At 54.9% G+C, this 20,081-nt stretch overlaps 1 protein-coding gene across 1 annotated transcript; it reads left to right on the forward strand.

Moving 5' to 3' along the window:
* The first annotated feature begins 3,918 nt into the window (after nucleotides 1-3,918).
* LOC108927010 (uncharacterized) lies at nucleotides 3,919-12,659 on the forward strand. Its single transcript, XM_029250822.1, has 12 exons — nucleotides 3,919-3,946; nucleotides 4,032-4,135; nucleotides 4,436-4,492; nucleotides 5,646-5,956; nucleotides 6,940-6,977; nucleotides 7,070-7,458; nucleotides 7,886-8,109; nucleotides 8,795-9,176; nucleotides 9,632-9,799; nucleotides 9,911-10,006; nucleotides 10,286-10,455; nucleotides 10,617-12,659. Exons 1-12 carry the CDS (start codon nucleotides 3,919-3,921, stop codon nucleotides 10,714-10,716), a joined length of 2,067 nt encoding a protein of 688 aa, XP_029106655.1. The 3' UTR covers nucleotides 10,717-12,659.
* Nucleotides 12,660-20,081: the final 7,422 nt, after the last annotated feature.

The raw sequence follows: 20,081 nt of genomic DNA on the forward strand, positions 1-20,081 counted from the left end.
TTCCATCTCGGTTTAGTTTTCAGCCGATGGCGCCGCGGAAAGTTTGGACCGACGTCACGCCCATCCTGTACTGTGATTGGTGTAATTCCGATTCGCCAACGCCCTGCTTCCTTCTTACTGGACTGCTTGGTTGTCAATCTATTTCAATTCTCACAGGCGCCCACGCCACTGCTCCGCCCTTGACGGAAAAAGGAGGCGGAACGGAGGCGGGATGAAGCGCTACCACCTTCCATAATGATTGGCCCAGGGCACTGTCAATTTTCCATTGCCAAAATCCGCGTGTTCGTTACAATGAATCCGCATGTTGCCAAAGTGTGGCGTCCATTGGCTTAAAATACGTGATGGACGTGCTGTCAATAAGCTTTCGCGATGCAAAATCTGAGGCGCAAAGGAAAACGCGAGTTAATGTGAGCAAACCGATCAGCCACCGAATAATCATTATTCGGTGGCTGATTATTATAATGTGCATCGCTGACTGCGCAACTAACGTTCTCGTGCCACGGAATGTGTTAAAAAAAGGTTGTGCTGCTGCTGGGGAGGAGTCCGTTCGTCGGCGCGCGGCGCTCGTAAATCTGGTAATTTTCCACTCTCCGCGAAGGGGCGTGGCTGCGTAGTGGCGAGGCACGACAGGCGCGTGGGGACACAAAGGAAACGTGAAATTTCACCGAGCGAGAGGACGGGTGCGAGGAAACCAGCAAAGCGGGAAAAACGGTCCCGGTGCGGTGTGTTTAAATCACGAACGCGACGCAGAGGGACGCCGACATGTGGGACACAGCGGCGTGCGCCACTTCCGCGGGTCACGTGATGCCACGAGCGATTCGATGGAAAAGTACTGGAGCGCGAGACGCGCAGTGGACCCCCCCCCCCCCTGCACCGAGGGGACTGGGCATCACCCCTCCTCCCCCCCCCCGCCCCAGTCGCTTGACTTCGACCTACAAATGTGCATTTGGGATGTTTCTCTGCAGAAAAAGCGCCGCTGCTTTTCATTCATGTGTTTTGTTTGAAAGCAGCCCATGCGATGCTGTCGGCCGATAAACCTGCTGCGTACAGTAATTTGTGGCGCATCGCAGCATTTACTACAGTAACAGTGTAGTAGAGCAGGAGGGTGAAGCCACAGCGCTGATGCAGTGCAGCTGGAGACTCCGGGGCAGGAAGCCGGTCACACAGAGCTGACCTCTTCTGAAGGTGGTGACACGAAGCACTAATTGGAGCAAAAGCAGATTTATGAAGGTTTATTACATATGATATGGAGAATATGCAGTGCAGCAAAAACGTTGATTGCTGTTATTAAAATTGTCCCGCTTGATGGATGTGTCCGGTTTTAGGCCAGCTTCTTGAAGCGTCGGCGCGGAAACGTGGGTTCCGCTGGTGACTCGCTGGTCGCTGCGATGGTCACTCCTCCTTGCACATGGTCTCCACGGTCAGCAGCGTAGCCGTGTGCCGTGTCGCGCCGATCTTTCCGAGAGCCTTAACTATTCGGCCGCCGCGAGCTGTACTGTGCACCTTGCCCACGAGGTGTGTTGCAAAGCGGGCTCCACCCGCCGGTTTCCACACCCTCAGCATCCCGGCATCAGGACCGCTCGGCGCCGGCGGCTTCGCGGTTGCGTTCGGCTTTGTTCTGGCTTGCTGCTGTCAGCCTGTGACTTTTAGGGTCATTCCGTCTTTTTTTAGGTGGTCTCGTGCACCACCATACATGGCTGCGTTTCAGCCGCTCTGCATCCTCAGGGAGATGCCGGGTGCTGCGAACACGGGCTGCTGAGCTTCTTTTAACTCTTTGGGCTCAGGGAGTAATAAAGGGCGTAAAGAGCACACTTGCACACACTCGCACGCACATCGAAAGGAGGGTCAGTAGGTTTTCAGCAATTTCGGGCCACGCTGAGGGGCAGAAGGTGCCATAGCGGTTAGAGCTTCTGCCCACCGCTGTAAGGACCAGGGTTTGAACCCCTTCTCCTTCTGTAAGGGACTTATTCTGAAGTGATACGGTAAAAATTACTCTGCTACGTAAATGGGTAAATTACTGTAAGTTACTTAACACCGTGAGCTGTTTTGGAGGAAAGCGTCTGAGACGCAAGTAAACGACGACGACTCGATATCTTTTATATCTCAGCTGTCAGCCGTGTCGAATATTACCATGACACACGAACACATGACCGTGCGGTGTGACTCTACGCGCTGCTCTCGCACACGTGGTACCTGCTACGCTGTGTGATGAGCTCTGTGCTGCTTTACGGACCAACCGGTTGAGTTTGGCTTGGGCCAGTGTTTGTCCTTATTTCCTAAGAGCACCCCCCCCCCCCCCCCCCCCCCACAGACACACACACTCATGACACCGGCGGTGCACTGCTCAGGAGCTGACGAGCCAAATCTCGTTCTGTCCGGTTCTGGCTGCTATTTACATACGTTATCATTACATCACATTGGGGGCTGACCTGAGTGAGCCTAAAAGCTCAGCTCTGTGTGTGTGTGTGTGTGTGTGTGTGTGTGTGTGTGTGTGTGTGCGCGCCACAGCGAGACGTTGTGTGTTACGTAAGTGCAGTGGAGAGCAGCTCCTGGGCCTCACGCCGCCCTCCAAGAGTCACTTTGTCTTTCGGCGACGTTACGTAACAATCGCTGTGAGTGTTTGTCTGGAGCTCCGGGGAGAACGAAGGGCCAGCGCCACCTAGCGAGGTAAAGCACGCCAGGTAATCGGTCGTTCCTCAGCTATCGTCACGTCAGAGCGTTTCCCCGTGGGACGTCAGAGCGCCTCGTGCCCGTGGTTCGATGGAGCGGATCAGCAGCGCCGCTCGGGAGCTGTGTCTCCGTAGGTGTGTGTGTGTGTGTGTGTGTGTGTGGGGTCACTGAGGTGCGCAGTGTGAGGCCCACTGGGGACAGTCGGTGGTGTAGAGGTTAAAGCAGCTGCCCTTGGCCTCAGCACACCCTTGATTAAGGTCCTTACTTTGATCCACAACAGTATGAATTACTCAGCGGTATAAATGGGTAAATTATGGTAAGAAGGTTTACACTGTAAGGCACTTTGGCAGAAAGTGTCAGATGAGTGTGACTGCAGTGTCTTTTGCCAATATGAGTTATGAAATATGCTGTTCATCATTTGGGCTCTCGGTGTCTTCAGGACAGATAAATTGTATTCCGTTGCTTGTAAATGGCAAGAAAATGTTGATACCTAGTATAAAAAAAGCATATTTCGATATGCTGTTATTATATATTGTTGAATACCTAAAAAGTAAACCTGTATTTTTAATATATTTTTCACTCTCCTGGTGATACCCGTCATTTTGAGGTGTAACGTGGGATTTCATGCAGTTGGGGACTTAAAGAGAGGCATAACTGTTTGAAACTCTTGAGGGCTTTTGCCTTAAATTTTTCATAAGTACAGTATCTCTCAGCTGATCACCGAAAAGCATGTAATCGTACAATTCCAGCGTGAGGCTTATATACCAAATTAGTCACACTCTTTTACCCTGAATTGATGGAGTAAAAGAGACCAGGCTGTATAAATGGGTAGAACTGTACAGCAAAATCCATTTCTCTTTTACTCCATCAATTCAGGGTAAGTACCTTGATCAAGGGCGCTGCAGCTGGATGTGGGATGTGAAGAGAAGAGGGGCACCTCGAACCACCGCACCACCTGCTGGCCATTCCGAGTTTGAACAGTTTGAGTATGTGCGTTATGAAGTGGAACACGTGCCGTCAATTACAGCTCGCTGGAGCCTAAGAAAAACTCGTCATATTACCTGAAAACACGAAGCCAGAGCAACTGCTGCGCTGCTAACTCCCTCCCCAAGCGGCTTCATGCATGCAGGGCCATCTAAAGGCAGGACCTTTGGACCCCCCAAGGGGGTCTGGTCTCCTGCTGGTGTTTCACTTACACTTCTGTCTCACAAATGGAGACAATAATCAAACAAATAATGAAATGCGGAGATGAATCTGATCGTATTCAGCTTGGGAAGTGTGGCCGAAACGCCTTCAAGGACCCTTTTGTACAGGTGTTTCTGTGTTTCGCGCTTCAGGTGTTTCCCTCTCTTTTCCGGCAGAATCGCAGCAGCCGCCCGCTAACCTGAGAGCCCCGCGATGGAAAGCGGCGGGACGCGAAGCAAGAGCTTTCACACAAGCCAAGAGCAGAGGGGCTCCAGGGCAGGTGCGGCGTTTCTCTCCTCACCGTGTTTCTACTGCAATATACCATGTGGTAGACGTGCTGGGCGCAGGACGGAGTTCTCACCAAACGGATGTTGTTCAGTCCGGATTTTTGCTTTACGAGACACGGCGCATATTAGTGACGGAGCAGAGAGTATAAAGCGTGACGGACGTGACGGGCGGTTTTGGGTATCGGCTATAAACGTGTTTGTCTAAAATGTATTTGTGTTTCTGCTTTGTGGTATAAAGAGATTGTCTAAAGCTCCCTTCTGTTCTCTGTGCTCCTTTGCCTCCTGCGGCTGAGGGGCGAAGCATCATCGAGGTGGAAGGAGCCAACCGGGTGCTCGTAGATCCCGGAAAGGTGAGGCTCGCGCGCGAACGTGGTACGAACGTGGTACGAACGTGGTACGAACGTGGTACGAACGTCCCGGGCCTCGACTGCACCGTGGCACGAGCTGTGGCCGTGAATCGGACGACCGGTTTCTCGTCCGCGTTGAGGGCCGGCAGCCGCACGCGCCGCGCTTCGACGCCGCGGTCTGCGAGTCCGCGGTCCGGGCGAACGACCCGCTGCGTGAAAAGGGTGGTGTGAAAAAGCCCCCTTGCGGCGGGCGCCGGAGTTCCTCGCGTGCGTCCGCACCTGGTCGCAGCCCCCGGTGGAGTCCCTCCTGGCCGAGGCTCCGGCCCGAGGCCCGCCGGGAAGCGGGACCTGCGCTCCGACGGGGATCCTGAGCCGGGCCGCGGAGCGCGTTTTCGGCCGTATCCGTTGCCAGAGCTCCTTGTCGCGTCCCACGGTCCTTTACTCGGGTAGGTTCGTGAGCGAGCTGGAGAGCAGCCCTGAGGGAGCACGGTGGGTCCAGAACCAACCGGGTACCGGAAGGGATGCGAGCCCGGATTCTCGTTTTCCGTTGCGTCTTTGTGACTCCGTCGAGATGTGAAGCCAGCAGGTGGCGTAGCGGTTTGAGCTGTTGCTTTGCAAACCTAGAGACCTGGGTTCGAATCCCCCTCCTGCTATAATACCCTTGATTGAGGTACTTACCCTGAACTGATACGGTAAAAATGACCGTGCTGCGTAAACGGGTATATGAGCGTAAGTCGCTTTGGACACAGCGAAACCAATAAGTGCGTGTGTGCGTGTCCAGCAAACTCTTCCCTCTTATTATTCGCACTTTGAGCTGAAATGTTTGTCCAAACTGACACTCTGCCACCTGCTCTCGCTTTCACCTGAGAAAAAGTCCTGCGAGTCATTGAGTCCCAAGAAGCCCCGACGCCTTTTCGTACCACCCCCACGCACCCCGTGAGCTCCTTCTCCTTCAGCGGTGAGACCTCCGGACCCTCGACGCTCGGCACCAGGTCCGCGGGCGGGCGATCGCAGCATCGGAGTCTCGTTCATGCGCATCTCCAGTGAGAAGATCTACGACCTTCTGGGTAGCGAACTTCCTCTTACTGTTTCCAGTGGAACTTTTTTATTTCAAACCGAGCGGGGCTGAGGTGACGTCCGACTCCGGTCCCCGCAGGACAGCCAGCCGGCCGAGGTGTGCGGCATCCGCGAGGGGGACGACTTCGTGCTCCTGGAGGGCCTCGACGAGGTGGAGGTGGACTCGGCCCAGTCTCTGCCGCAGCTCTGCCGACGGGGAGCCGCCAGCCGGCTCCCGGGCGTCCCGTCCCGTCCCGTCCCGTCGAGCTCCGGTCTCGTCCTCGTTCCTCGCCGCCGGCGTCACCCTGCCTCCTCTCTCGGCAACAGGGGCGTCCAGGGGAGGATTCGCCAGCAGGAGCCACATCATCTTCAACGCGTCGGTCATCAGCCGCAGGCCGCACAGTCACCACAGTGAGCGACTGAGAGTAAACTGACCCCTTCTTCTACAAATGTCACACATTTTCGCAGATAGAAACATTTTGCTCGTTTATTTTCATTGAATTCCCCCATTTTCTGCACTTGGTGTGTTGTGGAAAGACCAGTGTTAGTTAGTTAGCAATAAAGCTCAGTGAAACGGCGTAGGAGTGTGTGACCACCTTCATTCAACTCGCTTCCACGGTGTTTACGGCTCCTGTCCGCTGCTCCTCGGAGTCTCCGATCGGTGACAAGATGAGGAACGTCCGGCATGTTTATGTCTGTGGGATCTAGCAACATTCCGTAGTGAACGGAAAGTTCTAGAGACAGTGCTTTTTTTTTTTTCTTTTTTTTTTAAATTTTTATAATCTCAAACGAGTTTTCATTTTAGCAAAGACATTGAAAGATAATCAGACAAAAAAAAGGACGGTGATGGTCTGGAGTCCCATGGGGGGTTTACCCTGTTTCGCACCCTGTGTTTCCAGCATAGACTCTGCGGCATCGCAGCTCAGGAGTGTGAAGCGGATGGAGGGAAGTGCGTCCACAGCAGTTGAGTTTGTTGTAGCCGTTGGGGACGTTTCCCGCAGTGTAACGGCGGAACGAGTGCAGCGACATCGCTGTCGCGTACCCTCTGCTCGCTGTCAATTTGTGGTAAACGGGGCTCGGCGATTGTGAGCAAATCGAGTGAGGAATAGACTCCCGGCCCCAGCCGTATTCGAGAGGAACGGGGTGGGGAGGGGATGGCTGGTGTTTCATACTGCTTGACTCTAACAGCAGCAGCAGCAACAACAACAATAATAATAATAATGATGATGATGATGTTAATGATAAGGGCGCTCTGGGTTGTTGGCAGTGAAACATCCACTCCATAATGGCAATTTCAAATCCCTTTCCCTACAGACATCGTCTCTGTGCGACTGCCACTTGTTCCATTTTCGCATATCACATTATTTTCGTGCACTTTCCGGTTCATATTTCAGGTCGGGAGGGACTGGGCGCTGGCAGCAAGCTCACCCCGGTAAGGGTCTCGGGCGGCCGCCGATTGTGGGAAGCTGCTGACGCCGGTGGGGCTGGACGCGATGCTCATGTCCACGCTTTACCTGTCCTCAGGTGGACCTCGCCAGCCCTGCGAAGGTGTGTCCGGAGATCACTCCCTCCTCCCTGAGCTCGCAGACTGCGCCTTCTGTCCGAGGGTCCGGCGCTCGTTCAGGGGTCTGCGCTCGCCGGACCCCGTTTGCTTGTGGTCTTTGTGGTCTTTGTGCTGGATGCTGACGGTCGCCATGGAGATCAGGACTCCTCGCTCTGCTGGACTCCAGGGCTTTGGCTTTAAACCTATGAAGTACTGTTGCTGCCCTGCATTCAGAAGAGCACAAAGACACCCCACGGTTCGTGTGTGTGTCGCTCCTGCGGCCCCCAGCTGGAGCGTAAGAGAGGAGTTCAGGCGGTGCAGGAAAACCCCCGCTACGCCACCTGCTGGCCCAGACCGCTGCGCTGTGACAGTGGGCTGAAACGGACGGTTACAGTTACACTACATTTACATTTATTCACTTATCAGACACTTTCCTGCAAAGCGACGGACATCTCGGCGAAAATACAACGTGTTCATTACATTAGCAGAAAGAGACACTTAGATGCAGACGCGTGACTCTTAACTAAACCTAGTTTGTTACCTTCCGCTTGATGCACCGATGTTCATCGCTCGAGTAGGTGCGAAAAGCGCAGGATAGACTAATCCCGATCACCTTCGTACAATTTCTTTTTAAATGGTACGCAAACATTTACGTGGAAAGGTTCCGGACTCTCCCGCCGCAGGTGATCCGTGCGCTCGGCACCCCAGGCTGCCGCCACGTGCCCTACGGGGAGTCCGAGCTCGCCAGGATTCCGAGAGACCGCGGAGAGACTGGGCTCCACCTTCGCGGTTTCTAGGCGACCTGGTACTTCCTGCTGTCCAGCTGCCCCGTAACTCCGCCCCCGTCGCCCCCGCTGCGCCCCAGCTTAGTGGTGACGGTGTCGCCGAACCCCTCGTCCGTCAGGGGGGCGCTCAAATGCCTCCGCTTCGCCGGCCGTGCCACGGGCATCCGTGGGCGTGAGCTCCGCTGCTGCCCCCTGCAGGCGGGAGCGCCGCTCCTGCCACGGACCGCCGTTCACCTGTACGGGTGTCCCCCGCCGTCACACGCGCACGCCAAGCACGGCCCTGCGAGACACACAGCTCACCTGGCGCCGACGGCCGACAGGAAGGTGCCGAACTCTGCGCTTGAGCTCCGGCGCGTCGCCAACACCTGTCTTCTCTTCCCCCCCTTATAGGGGCCTCTGAGACGGTTTCTGGGGGTCCGTGTGCACATGGGTGGGCTGATGGGGTGGGGGTGGGCATTTTGAGACGACAGCGATCTCGTTTGCATTTCTTCGTTTCGCCAGATGTTTTTCTCCAAAGCGACATACAAATCAGAGTAAAGTTATTATAATAGTTGTTTATTTATACTAGTTATAAAGAAAATCTCTAAATGTCCTAATGATGCTTGAAAATCACTTTTTACTTCAACACATTTTTTTAGCTGCATTTTCAGATTTTTTTTTTTTTTTTTTTCTTCTCCTTCTAGATTCAAGAAAACACATTTTAAAAGTAATATTGTGGTACGCCGGAGTGTCCCGTCCTTCCAGTTGCGGCCGAGCAGTTCAGCTGCACGCGCTTCGAATCCCTGCAGCGCGCTGTGTGAGAAGTGCAGCCTGACTAAAGAACAGTGTGTCGCATTGGTGTCGCCGTGGGACATTATCTGTCTCGAGCAGTTTCCCATTTTTCCCAGAGCTCAATAGTTCCAACGGCAAATGATTCCCTTCGTGCCAAGTCTCCGCCCGGACGACAGGGAGCGCAAGTCCTTCCTGCCCCCCCCTGCGCGGGGTGGCGCCGGGGGCGGGACGGGCGTCTCCCTCACGCTCCCTGCCGGGGGTCCGGGACCTCGAGGCCGGCGGGCGGGAGAGGGGGGCCGGGCCGACGGGCGGCACCGGGGAGTGCCCCACCTGCCGGCGGGAACGGGCCATCCGGCACGGGTACGACAAGTACGTCGTCCGGGCGAACGAGGAGAGGGAGGAGCTCGGCCAGCGGGTGGCGCCGCTGGAGGCCAGGCTGCGGAGCAGCGCTGTTGAGGAGCAGCGTCAGGAGCCTGCGGGGGCCCCTGGGGGGACACGAACCCGTAGCACGGGGACAGCGGCTGTGTGTGAGGTGGGTGGGGTACGGAGGGGGAGGCGCATTCGAACCAGACGGAGCATCATTCTTACGAAGCCGTGCTATTATTCCTCATGTTTCCCGGACCGATGAGAAGAATTAAGAAGGAATAAGAACTTTAGTGGCCAAATGTATTTATTATTTATACTATATGTGTATAAATGTGAGGGGGGGCGCCGTGGCGCAGTGGGTTGGTCCCGGTCCTGCTCTCCGGTGGGTCTGGGGTTCGAGTCTCGCTTGGGGTGCCTTGCGACGGACTGGCGTCCCGCCCTGTGTTGCCAGGTTAGGCTCTGGCTCCCCGTGACCCTGAATGGGACAAGCGGTTCAGATGGTGTGTGTGTGTGTGTGTGTGTGTGTGTGTGTGTGTGTGTGTGTGTCTGTGTGTGTGTAAATGTTTGACGCTTGATGAGTACTGACCACACAGTGGTTCCTGTTACCTTCTTGTGCCCCAGGAGAGGCTGCAGAGGGAGGAGGAGGAGCTACAGGAGGACTGCGGCGAGGAGAAGGAGGCGCTGGGGGGAGGGGGTCCGCTGCGCTGCAGGGCAGAACTGGAGCTTCGAGACCTGAAGGTCCAGCGGGAGAAGGATCGGCTGCTGCTTCGCTGCCTGAAAGAGCGGAAGGTAGCGGAAAGGGGGCGGGTCTGAAAGCAGCCAAACGCCCCCCCACCGGTGGGAGGAGCTTCGTCGCACTGGGTTAGGGTTAGCGTGTCGCTTTCCGCCCCGTCCACCAAGGAGACCCTGTCCGCAGAGCTCGAGGACACCAGGGACGAGTGCGAGAGGTTCAAGGAGAGCATCGCCCTCGCTGTAGCGCAGCTCCAGAAGGAGAAGGTGATCCACTCGCTCCAGCAAATGCCCACACACTGCAGCTGTGTACCAGCCAGGGTTAGGGTATCAGTTAGGGTGTCAGAGCTCCTTGTTCATTTCATGCTGTTACATTTTCACAGGACAAACTACTGCTGCAAATATAAGAGAAAGACATGTGCCATGAAAAAGTGAGCTCTATTATGCTAATATTAATATTAAATATGTATCGCAGTGCAGTGTTTTACAGCGCTGTTGTCCGGCCCCGCTGTTGGGCTCCCGTGTGCTTCACCGCTGCCCCCGCAGGTCGTGGCAGAGAACGCAAGTCTGAAGGAGGAGGTGGAGGAACTGCTGAATGTGACGGGTTCTAGAAGGTTCTGCCCCGCTCATCCAAACCAGCTCGCCAGCAGTACGGCGGCGCTCGTGTCACACGAGGGGTCCGAACGCTGCCCGAAAGGTGGCTTCGCAGGAAACTGGCTCCTCCCGCCTCATCGAAGACTCGCGGATCCATTCAACGAAAGAACAAACGGAGGAGCGAACAAGAAGCGAACGGGAACTTTATTCATCCCAGAGGAAATGCGCACAGAGTATCCGTACGCTCCTTTCTTGTCATGTTTTCAGAGGTCTGCTCTCATAGCTCCGCCCCCCACGGAAGTCCCAGCAGCCCCGTGGTGGCGAACGACGACAACGACGGCGACGGGCTCCTTCGTATGAAAGACGTCTTCGGACAGCCGTGAGCGACGGAGCGAACCCGGGGACTGGCGCTGGGGTCTAGGCCTGTTCTCCCACCCAAGTAGCAGTCCACACTGTGTCCACGTGCGCGTCACTTGGGTCGCATGCGTTACTTTGTCCACTGGTGTGTCACGTTGTTCATGTGTGTATTACTGCGCCCTTCGGTGCCTTACTTTGTGCACACGTGTTCGTACTGCAGGCCGATATTTACTCTCTCGACTTTTTGCTTCCGGTTGCTGCTCTGAGCAACAGGAGGCAAGAGCACGGCCCTCTGCGGGACGTGATGCTCGTCTCGTAGCGGCGCCGGTGGTTCAGAGAGGACGCCGTGCCGTACGTCAGGAGGACCCTCGTTAAGTGCGGGATGCAGCTAGACCTGCTGGACTGGAACTGACCGCTGGAAGTGACCTCAGCCCAGAACCCACACCAGCAGTTTGAGAATTTCAGATATTTTATAAATTCAGTTTCAGTTTAAACCTTAATATCTCTGAAACCCTGCTCTCCAGAGACGCCACCGTTGGCTGTACCTGTACAAAGTGTTCACCTCGAATGAACCGACATGACGTCTCAGCTAGTGTTTGGCCAGAGACTCTGATGCAAAGCGTAAGAAGGTCCTACGATCCAATGAGACAAAAACTGAGCTTTCTGTCTATTTAAAGAAACACTGTTTGCCATGAGGCAAACCTGCACATGACCACAAACACACCATCCCTGCTGTTAAGCCTGGTGGTGGCAGCATCATGCTGTGGGGATGCTTCTTGGCACCAGGGCTTAGAAAGTTTACTGATAGAGGGTAAAATGAGTGCAGTAAGTTAAAGGGAAACCATGGAGGAAAACCGGCTGTAGTCTCCAAGAGAAGTAGGAGATTAATTTTACAGCTGGTCTGCGACCCTCGACACAAGGATGAAGCTATGCAGGAATGAGTTAGAAACACGTCTCTGTCCTGGAGTGGCCTGGAGATCTCAGGCCCGCACTTCACTCCCGGTCGCAACGAGCTGGACAGAACCTGAGCAGTTTTCATAAAGAAATGGGCTAAATTGCAGTGTCAAGATGTGCAAACCTGGAACAGATTTCTATCGATAAAATATAGCTCATAAAGTGCCTTGACTGAATATTGGCTTGTTGGGGTCAATACTTATGCACTCGGTTATTTTGTTCGATTCTTCTAATTAATTCAGAATTTTTTTCCAGAAATGCTTTAACACAAAAGACATTTGTTCTGATCAGTCACAAAAAAACGTGATGAAATGCACTGTGACTCCAGTTTATGTTAAAAAAAAAAAAAACATGAAAAAGTTCTGAAAAGTTTGGGGGGGTGAATGTTTTTTACAAGGGCTGCAAATGAAAGGACACTTCAGCCCTGAGTGAATAAAGTGTTAAATATTTTCAGTTTTGCTTATTAAATGCTGTGCGAGTCTATTTCATTACTGTCATTGTTGCATGAATGTAAGGAAGCTGGAAATGTGGCACCGCTGGTGTGTTTGTGCCGTCCGGCGTCCTGCTAGGAAACCCCCCCACCGCAGCCGGCTCCGGGGTCCACGTGTGACCGTCCGTCGTGTGCCCTGCACCGGCATCTGAAGGTGACAACTGCCTGAAGTCCCTCTTACGAGTGCTGCTGCTGCTGCCCTCTGTGTCCAGCTGTGTCCAGCTGTGCGTCTCTGCGCTCTTCTCTTTCATGGCCCGATTTACAGCCATAAATGTGAAATGCCTCGAAATGTGCCTCTAAATAATGAGAGCGAACGCACCCCATCCTGGCCGAGTCAAATCCATCCGTCCAGGAGGGCGGCTCGGGACCGTCAGGGCTTCGGCGGGACCTGCCACGGGATGTCGCTCTTGTCTCGCTTCCTGCAAGTCCGTTGCGCGTTTCCCATCAGCGCTGCGCGGCAGGCGACGGAGCTCACATCCTGCGTTCGCACGTGTGCGTCTCCAGCCCGATCCGATGTCACCGTGACGCTTCGCCGCACCGCTTGTTGAAACTGCGGTTAAGGAACCGGAGCAGCTGGCCGTAGCGCAAACTACTGACGGCTAGAGCTTTGCCGTCTTCATCCCGGCTAATTTGCTGCGTGGCCTCCCCCACACGTGTCGCACCAAAGTATTTATGAAACTTCTGCACAAATACATCTTAAATGACCCTCGTATGAGGTGCAGTCAATAAGTTATAAGACCAGGTGCCACGTGATGCTGTGGTTACGATGCAGCTGTTAGAACATCACATGTAACATGTGCGCCGATGCCTTGAGCCACAACAGCCGGTCTTAGAACATATTGACTGCACCGTGCATACAGGCTCTAATATGATGTGAGTCTGCTTTGTAGAAGAGTCTTTCTGCTAAAATTTTTCTGCATCTCACTGCAGCTAATTACCTGAGGAGAGCAGACTTCTGAGTGGCTAAAGTTGGTGGTCATGTGACTCTGAGGGGCCAATGGGAGCTATGGCTCTAACACACCTGCGTGTGAAAAGGTCAGTTCGCACCTCGAGAACATTAGTTCCAGCTCTGATGTGGTTTGTAAATTCCTTTGTTCAGCGTAGCGAAACAGACGGCGTGTGCGTTCAGTAGAACTTCTCTTGTCCTTCATTCGGGTGTCAGTAAAACCCACCTGGACAAGTAGAAAGGAGAGAAGAAGAGTAATAACAGTGTACAATGTGCTCCCCGAACAACAAGAGAGCCCTAATTAGTGCTGATCCCACATCTGGCTGCCGTCTCCAGCTGTGCAGCTGCCGGTCGCTGTGGGTTGTTTGCTTTCCGAAGTGGGACGCAGACGTGCGCAAAGAGACAGCAGTATGCTCAGCGCCACCGCGCCACAGGTCACGGTCTCGAGTTCTACAGGGCAAGAGAATCACTGCTTTCCTCCAGGGGGCCTCGAACCCTGGGGAGAGCCTGTATTCAGTCGGGCTATATGGCTCGTTCCGCACTGTTCGTCTCTGGTCATAAGTGCACGTTTGCCTTCGTCTCATCAGAGGTTTGTGTTTGTAACTCGATCTTTATGTCTGTAACTCAGAGTGTTCGTAACTCAGTGTGTGTTTGTAACAATTTGCACTTTTGAAGATAGAATCTGTTTGTCAGAGATTCTCTTCCGCTCACATGAGTCTGTGCTAGCAGCTCTGGATCAGTGACCTTTGCCTCTTATCTCCTACTGTGCCTCAACATCTGGATCAGGGAGATTTCCCAGGAGCCTCCACTGCAGGCTACAGCGATCGGAGAAGGAGCAAATGCTCTGCTTCCTGCCTTTCATCACATCACTTTGGTAAAATCGAGACAAACTTGTGCAATGATGAGAGGACATGCAGAAAAGACAAATAATATCAGACTCCGTGTGATTTGTGGCCCCGCCCACTGACTTGAGCTGATCAGATCACGGTATGACATCATCAGATAATTACTCTCGCAGTGTTTGAGCTGTACGACTCCCTGACACGTCGACCGGGCCTCGGTCCTTCACCTTCCGTCGAGAATGAGTTTGTCTGACGAGTTGCGTGCGACACGCAGCCTAGCGCACGAGACCCGAGTTCGAGGCACCAAGTCCGGTTCCAGCCAGTGGAAAAAGGCTTCTCTCGGGGACATGGGCAGCTGTGCATGTGCGAGTGAGGGCGTGTGCTTCTTGGGCAGTAAACATCAACAGCCCGGAGGCCACGAGGGTTCGAGTGCCCTCAGGCAGACGGGCTCAGCGATGGCGCTGTTTCTGCACGTGGGCCCAGGACTTTCATTCTAATCCGCGTTAATGCAATGAGGAGCCTGTGGGACGTCGAGGTCTCCGTCGTGTCGCTGAGAGCTCAGCTTGGGTGAAGCACAGAGACCTCGGTGTGGAGGGGCCGTGAGGGAACCGGTCCGGATCCTGGGGTCCACGGGACTCCGCCCCCCCCCGGTACAGGCCGCCCCACGTCTTACTTTACTCTTGCCGCTGCTCCTGTCCTGCTGAGGGAGCTGAACACGCAGCTCGTGAAGCTCTTCAGTGACACTTTCACTGGCCTCCACCTCCTGGACTCAATCCCCAAACATACAGGACATTGTTGACGTCCACATAAAGAGAGTCCTTCCAGAAAGTTCTGTGCTCCACTCATGTCCTCGGTGTTAAAGCGCTGTGTCCGCTGCCGCTGTGTGAGTCCATCCACCTGGTTTCTGCTCATCCTCTTCTTTCTCCAACTGTCCCTCTTCTCTAGAAAGTCCAACCTTCTCAGGACGTGTCCAAAGTGCGAAAACCTCAGTCTCGTCATCTGTGCTTCCAGGAATGTTCCGCTCTGACTGGACTCAACATCCATCTGTTTGTTGTCCGGCCTGTCCGGTGTCCTTGAAAAGATGTAAAAATTCTTGTCAAAGCTCTTAAACCCCTGAAAAGCCTTTATGGATGCCACAGCGGAGTGTGTGCGGCTCACATCGGAGCAGCGAGTCAGGTGTTTGCTCTTAGACGCACGCACATGGTGTCCTAACGTCACCTATACACACAAACTTGCTGTGTAATGGAAAAAGATGTACATCCCCGGGGCCCAATTTGAGCACTAAACACTGACCGCCTTCTGTGCCCCCCCCCTCACCCCCCGTCCCATGACCGCACCCATCTGGACAGGAGATCCTAATCTTAATGGCTGCCATGTGGTTTCCACCTGCCGTGCCGCAGAGCCCCCTCCTCCTTCCAGGAGCCCTTATGTTTGCATGTTCTCAGAAATTCTTTCTCAACATCCTCTCAGCGTCGTCACGGCAACTCACCCCAGCCATGTGCTGTGAGCCTGTCCGCGAGAGTCGGGCCCGAGGGTTCGAACTGCAAAGCGTTGGCACGGGAGGCCAAAGACCTTCCGTTTTCGGCACGTGAGGCACAAAGGGGTTTCCTTCTGCAGAAGACCATGACGCGTCTCTACGCTGAGGTGTGGACAAGTCCTGCAAGGGAGAAGCTTCTAGAAGGAGGCCCTGAGCTGCATTCGCCGTGATTCCGGCAGCTCGTGAACGGCGACGGTCACACGCGTTCGTTTCAATTCCACTTAGTGAGGAAGCACTTTTCAAAGTGGAAAACTTCGAAACTTTTCTACGGCAACAATGAGTTTCACAAGAAGAGTAATGGCCGCATTTAGCGCAATTACGACCACGATTACACTAAGAATTGGCTTAAAGAAACCGTTCCCTTAAGAGGAAATGACCAAAGCGCCATGCGGACAACAAGGCTTGGGCAAGACGCACGCCTCGTTTTCGGGGCGGGCACGGCCGCCCGCCTCGAGGCTCCCCGCGAAGCCGACGTCGCGCCACTTGACGGCCGTCTCTCGCTGCGCACCTCATTCTCCACGCGTATGTGGCAGAAATCCAAAGTGTGCGTTGCGCTCCGCTGCCTTTTCGACACGCGAGATGCAGGATGTGACTCTCTGCTGAGTCTGTGTGGAGTTTGTGTTCTTCCCCATCTGTATGGGCTTCCTCGCTGTGCTCTGGTTTCCTCCCACAGTGCAAACATGTGCTGTTCAGGTGGACTGCTGATGCTAAATTACCCATATTTTTTGCGTGTGTGCGTGTGTGTCTCTACCCTGCGACGGACTGCTGTCTTTTCTCTCAGCCTTGTGCCAAATGAGTCCGAAAAAGGCTCTGAACCACCATGATCCTGCTCAGGAAAGGTGGTTATGGAAATTGGAGATATACTGTCTATATATTCAAAAATCATATTGAAAGGTGTCTTGAGGGTGGCAGTGAATCCAGAGATGCTTCTAGCGGCTCAGGTGGGTCAAGCAGGTGATGGACTGTGTGTGTTTTTGCAGAGCTGCCATCCATCTGTCAGTGATTTGAAGCAAAGCAAGGTGATCGTCGATAAGAATCTGTGTGTGTGTGTGTGTGTGTGTGTGTGTGTGTGTGTGTGTGTGTGTGTGTGTGTGTGTCCGTCTGCGCGGCGCTGCTGATTGGCAGGCGTTGAGGGGGCGTGGCCTCAGACTCTTCCTTCCACAGCCATTGGCCGAGCCTAGCAGCTCCCGCAAGAGGATGTCGCTTTCCAAACCGGCGTAACCGTGTTTTTACCGGGCTGAGGTGCAGTACAAGTCCGCCCTGATCCCGCGAAACTGGAGCTCTGTTCAAAGCGGCTCGTCAGTGTAAATGTAGGTAAAATGAGGTTTTGCAGTACCAGTAATATTTTCAGGCCACGTGCAGCTCATGAGATGCGTTGAGCCATCCGGCACCTGAGACGTCTCTCCAGACGCACACGCACACGCACACACACAGAGGACCTGCAGCTGGTGTGACATCGAACCCAAGAGCATCATGACACTCTGCTGCCTGGTGTGGAATTCCCCCAGAAACACACACACACACACACACACACACACACACAAATGTGCTCTCACAAACAGCACGGGGAGCGTCCCCTCCCACCCAGCGCGCCCTCGGTGGGCATCGACGGCCCGTAAACCACGTGGAGCAGAAAGACGATGTGTTAAGAGGAGAGTCGACGCACCGCAGTTTCTTTCCCCACCGGAAGTAGAGTCATAGCGGGAGCCTGGGCTTTTTATCTCGAAACGGGGCGTTTCCCTCTTCCCTGGGCTCCTCTGGGCCCTGCGGTGTGTGTGTATGTCTGTGTGTGTGTGTCTGCGGAGAGTGCGTCTGCTTTGTGTGTGTGGTTCTGGGGAAAAAATCTGGTAGATTATTATTGTTATTGATATTAATATTTCTAACACCTCTTTTGTAACCGGATCTTGTTCCTGATTAGTGGAGGAATCATCCTCCTCGCACACAGCACACAAGCACACTAACACACTATTGATGCGACTAGACCCAAAGCGAAGGGAAATGTACAAGTGAGAACTGGACTGGAACCGAGAGCCTGCTGGGGGTGGGGGGGGGTATACAGGAAGAGCGACAGGTGTGTCGCTGTACTTCCTCGTTCGCAGAATCACACTGTGACACCTGTGACAGTGTGCAGATGAGATGGTTCCCGGTGCGTGTGTGTGCGTGCGTGCGTGCGTGCCATTGCTATACACACCGGACTCCTGGATACACACTTGCCCCCTCATGCTAGATGCATCTAAGGGTCAGGAAAGGTCAGACTGTGCATTTCCTCCACTGCAGTCATTATGGGGAGGGAGTGTGCGCAGCAGAGAGCACCCCCACCCCCTGAAGTTTGGTCCACCGCTGCAAGGGAACAGGAAGCGCGTGTCCTCACACGGAGGTTCGGGGGGGTGGCGGCAGGACCGCAAACTGCCGTCTTTTGTGGGCCTCGCTGCCCTCAGAGGGATTTGGCTCCCCTGGCCTCAGTGCCATGTGGATCGCAGGTCCAACAGAAGGGAGGGTCCAAACCCCCGCTGCCTCCGCATTTGGTGCAGCTCCAGCCCCACAGGGAAGGCAGTTAGAGCTCTGCTGGGGGGGTGGGGTTGCCGAATGGCCGGGGTGAGACAAGGGGGCTGCGCCGCTGAGCCGCTCTGACTTTCTCTTCTGCCGAAATGGAAACTGAAGCTGCTGAAGCTGGAAGGTGGGAGTGGCGAGAGTCGAACCCGAAGCGGTGCGAGACGGGGCTCCTGTACAACACCGCACCACGCTGTTGCCATGGACACAACAGCATCCGCACAAAGTCGTAGTGGAGAAGTGAAGTTAATGGTTTGATGTCCTGAAGTGACCCTAACCCCACTTGCAGGGAGCGCTGCGCTCGGTGGGCCGTACGCTGTGCCGTATCCATGGCGACCGGGAACCCAACACCGCACCGGCAGCCCACCGACTCTGCAGCTCTCGCAATGTCTAACCCTGACCCTGACCCTACCTCTGACCCTGACTCCCCCCCTGGGGGAATCAGGAAAACCAGACTCTGCCCTGCCCCCACCCTGAGCCCCACCGGTTTGGGACGGTTTCTGACACCAGCTGCTATCTCTGAGCGGCACGCGAGGACGGCGCCGCATTGTGGCTCAGGATAAGGCGAGAGCGGGCGGGTGCCGGAGGGGTGTGGGTTCCACCCAGCAGCCCTGCCAGCCAGCGCCGAACCCCCCCTCCAGCAGCACCACTGGCTGCTCGGTGCGTGAGGAATACACAGGACAGACACACCCTGAGGAGCGATTAGAGACGATGATCCGGACGACCAAACGATAGCAGAACATCTCCCTGCCACCCCCCCCCACCTCACCCAACGACCAAAGGGACTGTGGTCACGATGAGCTCCACAGGAAGAAGAAGCAGTGCATCTGGACATGCGCGCGCGCACACACACACACACACACACACACACACACACACACACACACACACACACACAATCTTCCCCCATCTCTCCTCTCCCATCTATGCCTTGGAACAAACAATTATTCTAATTTTACCGCATTTCACCACAGCTTCCTTTCCACTGGAGAGAAACTCCATTAACCAGCAACCAGCCCCCCCTCTGCACCCCCCACCCCCTGACAAGACAGCCACTGGCGCTGCTGGAAACTCAAACAGTGTGATGTGACGAGGAGCAGAGGAGAGAAAGGCCCCTGGGGCTCTGTGTGCGTGTGCGTGTGCGTGTGCGTCATGTGGCATACGGAGCCGCTCCGGGACACGGATTCCGCTGCACCAGAACAGGGAAAGAGGCCATTAGGCGAAGCACCACAGGAAGGACCATTAGGCACCTGCGTTTCCCAACCGTCGCGTCTGACGATTTTGAGACTCCTTTTCCGGAAAGTTCTCTGCTTTTTGCCACATTACATCAGCGGCAGCCAGTCGGAGTCCGGGGGTTCGCGTCCCGTCCGGTCCTGCGCCGTCCGGCTTTGCCGCCCGATCCGGGTCACTGCGCCGCAGCACGGTCGATACGGTCGCTGAACGGAGACCACGCATGTCCATGACTCCCCGCACGCACCTGTACAAGGGTTCACCTGGGCAAACCTAGTTTGTTCCCGACCGCTTGGCACACCGAGGTTCATCGTTCAAGCAGGTGCATAAGACGCAATTAATGTTTCAACATTATTAATGCTGTTAGAGTGCAGAGTTGTGGTGCTGAAACAACACTGCTGCTGTGTTCAAACGCTTGACCCGAGTGGGGTTGCGGTGAACCGAAGCCTAACCCGGCAACACAGGGCGCGGGGCCGGAGGGACGGGGGACACACCCCGGACGGGACGCCAGTCCATCGCAAGGCACCCCAAGCGGGACTCGAACCCCAGACCCACCCACGGGAGAGCAGGACCGCAACCAAAGCCGCTGTGCCCCCCGCGCTCCCCTCTGAGGATCATCATCCTCCTTCACAGCCCCACTTCTGCGTTTCTCATTTCTACTTCCCCTTCTCATAAATTAAGGTAAAACAGCGTGAAACAGAGTGAAAGGAATTGAAAGCAAAACCTTCAGCTCGGGTCTAGGACACCTCGGACCCCCCCCCCGCCCCGGGTCAGCACCGCCCCCCTGGGAGTGGAATCCATGCCCACGTGCCACGCATCACTCGCGAGGGGCGGCGCCTCGG

Source organism: Scleropages formosus, chromosome 4 (assembly GCF_900964775.1).
Source record: "Scleropages formosus chromosome 4, fSclFor1.1, whole genome shotgun sequence".
Classification (NCBI taxonomy): domain Eukaryota; kingdom Metazoa; phylum Chordata; class Actinopteri; order Osteoglossiformes; family Osteoglossidae; genus Scleropages; species Scleropages formosus.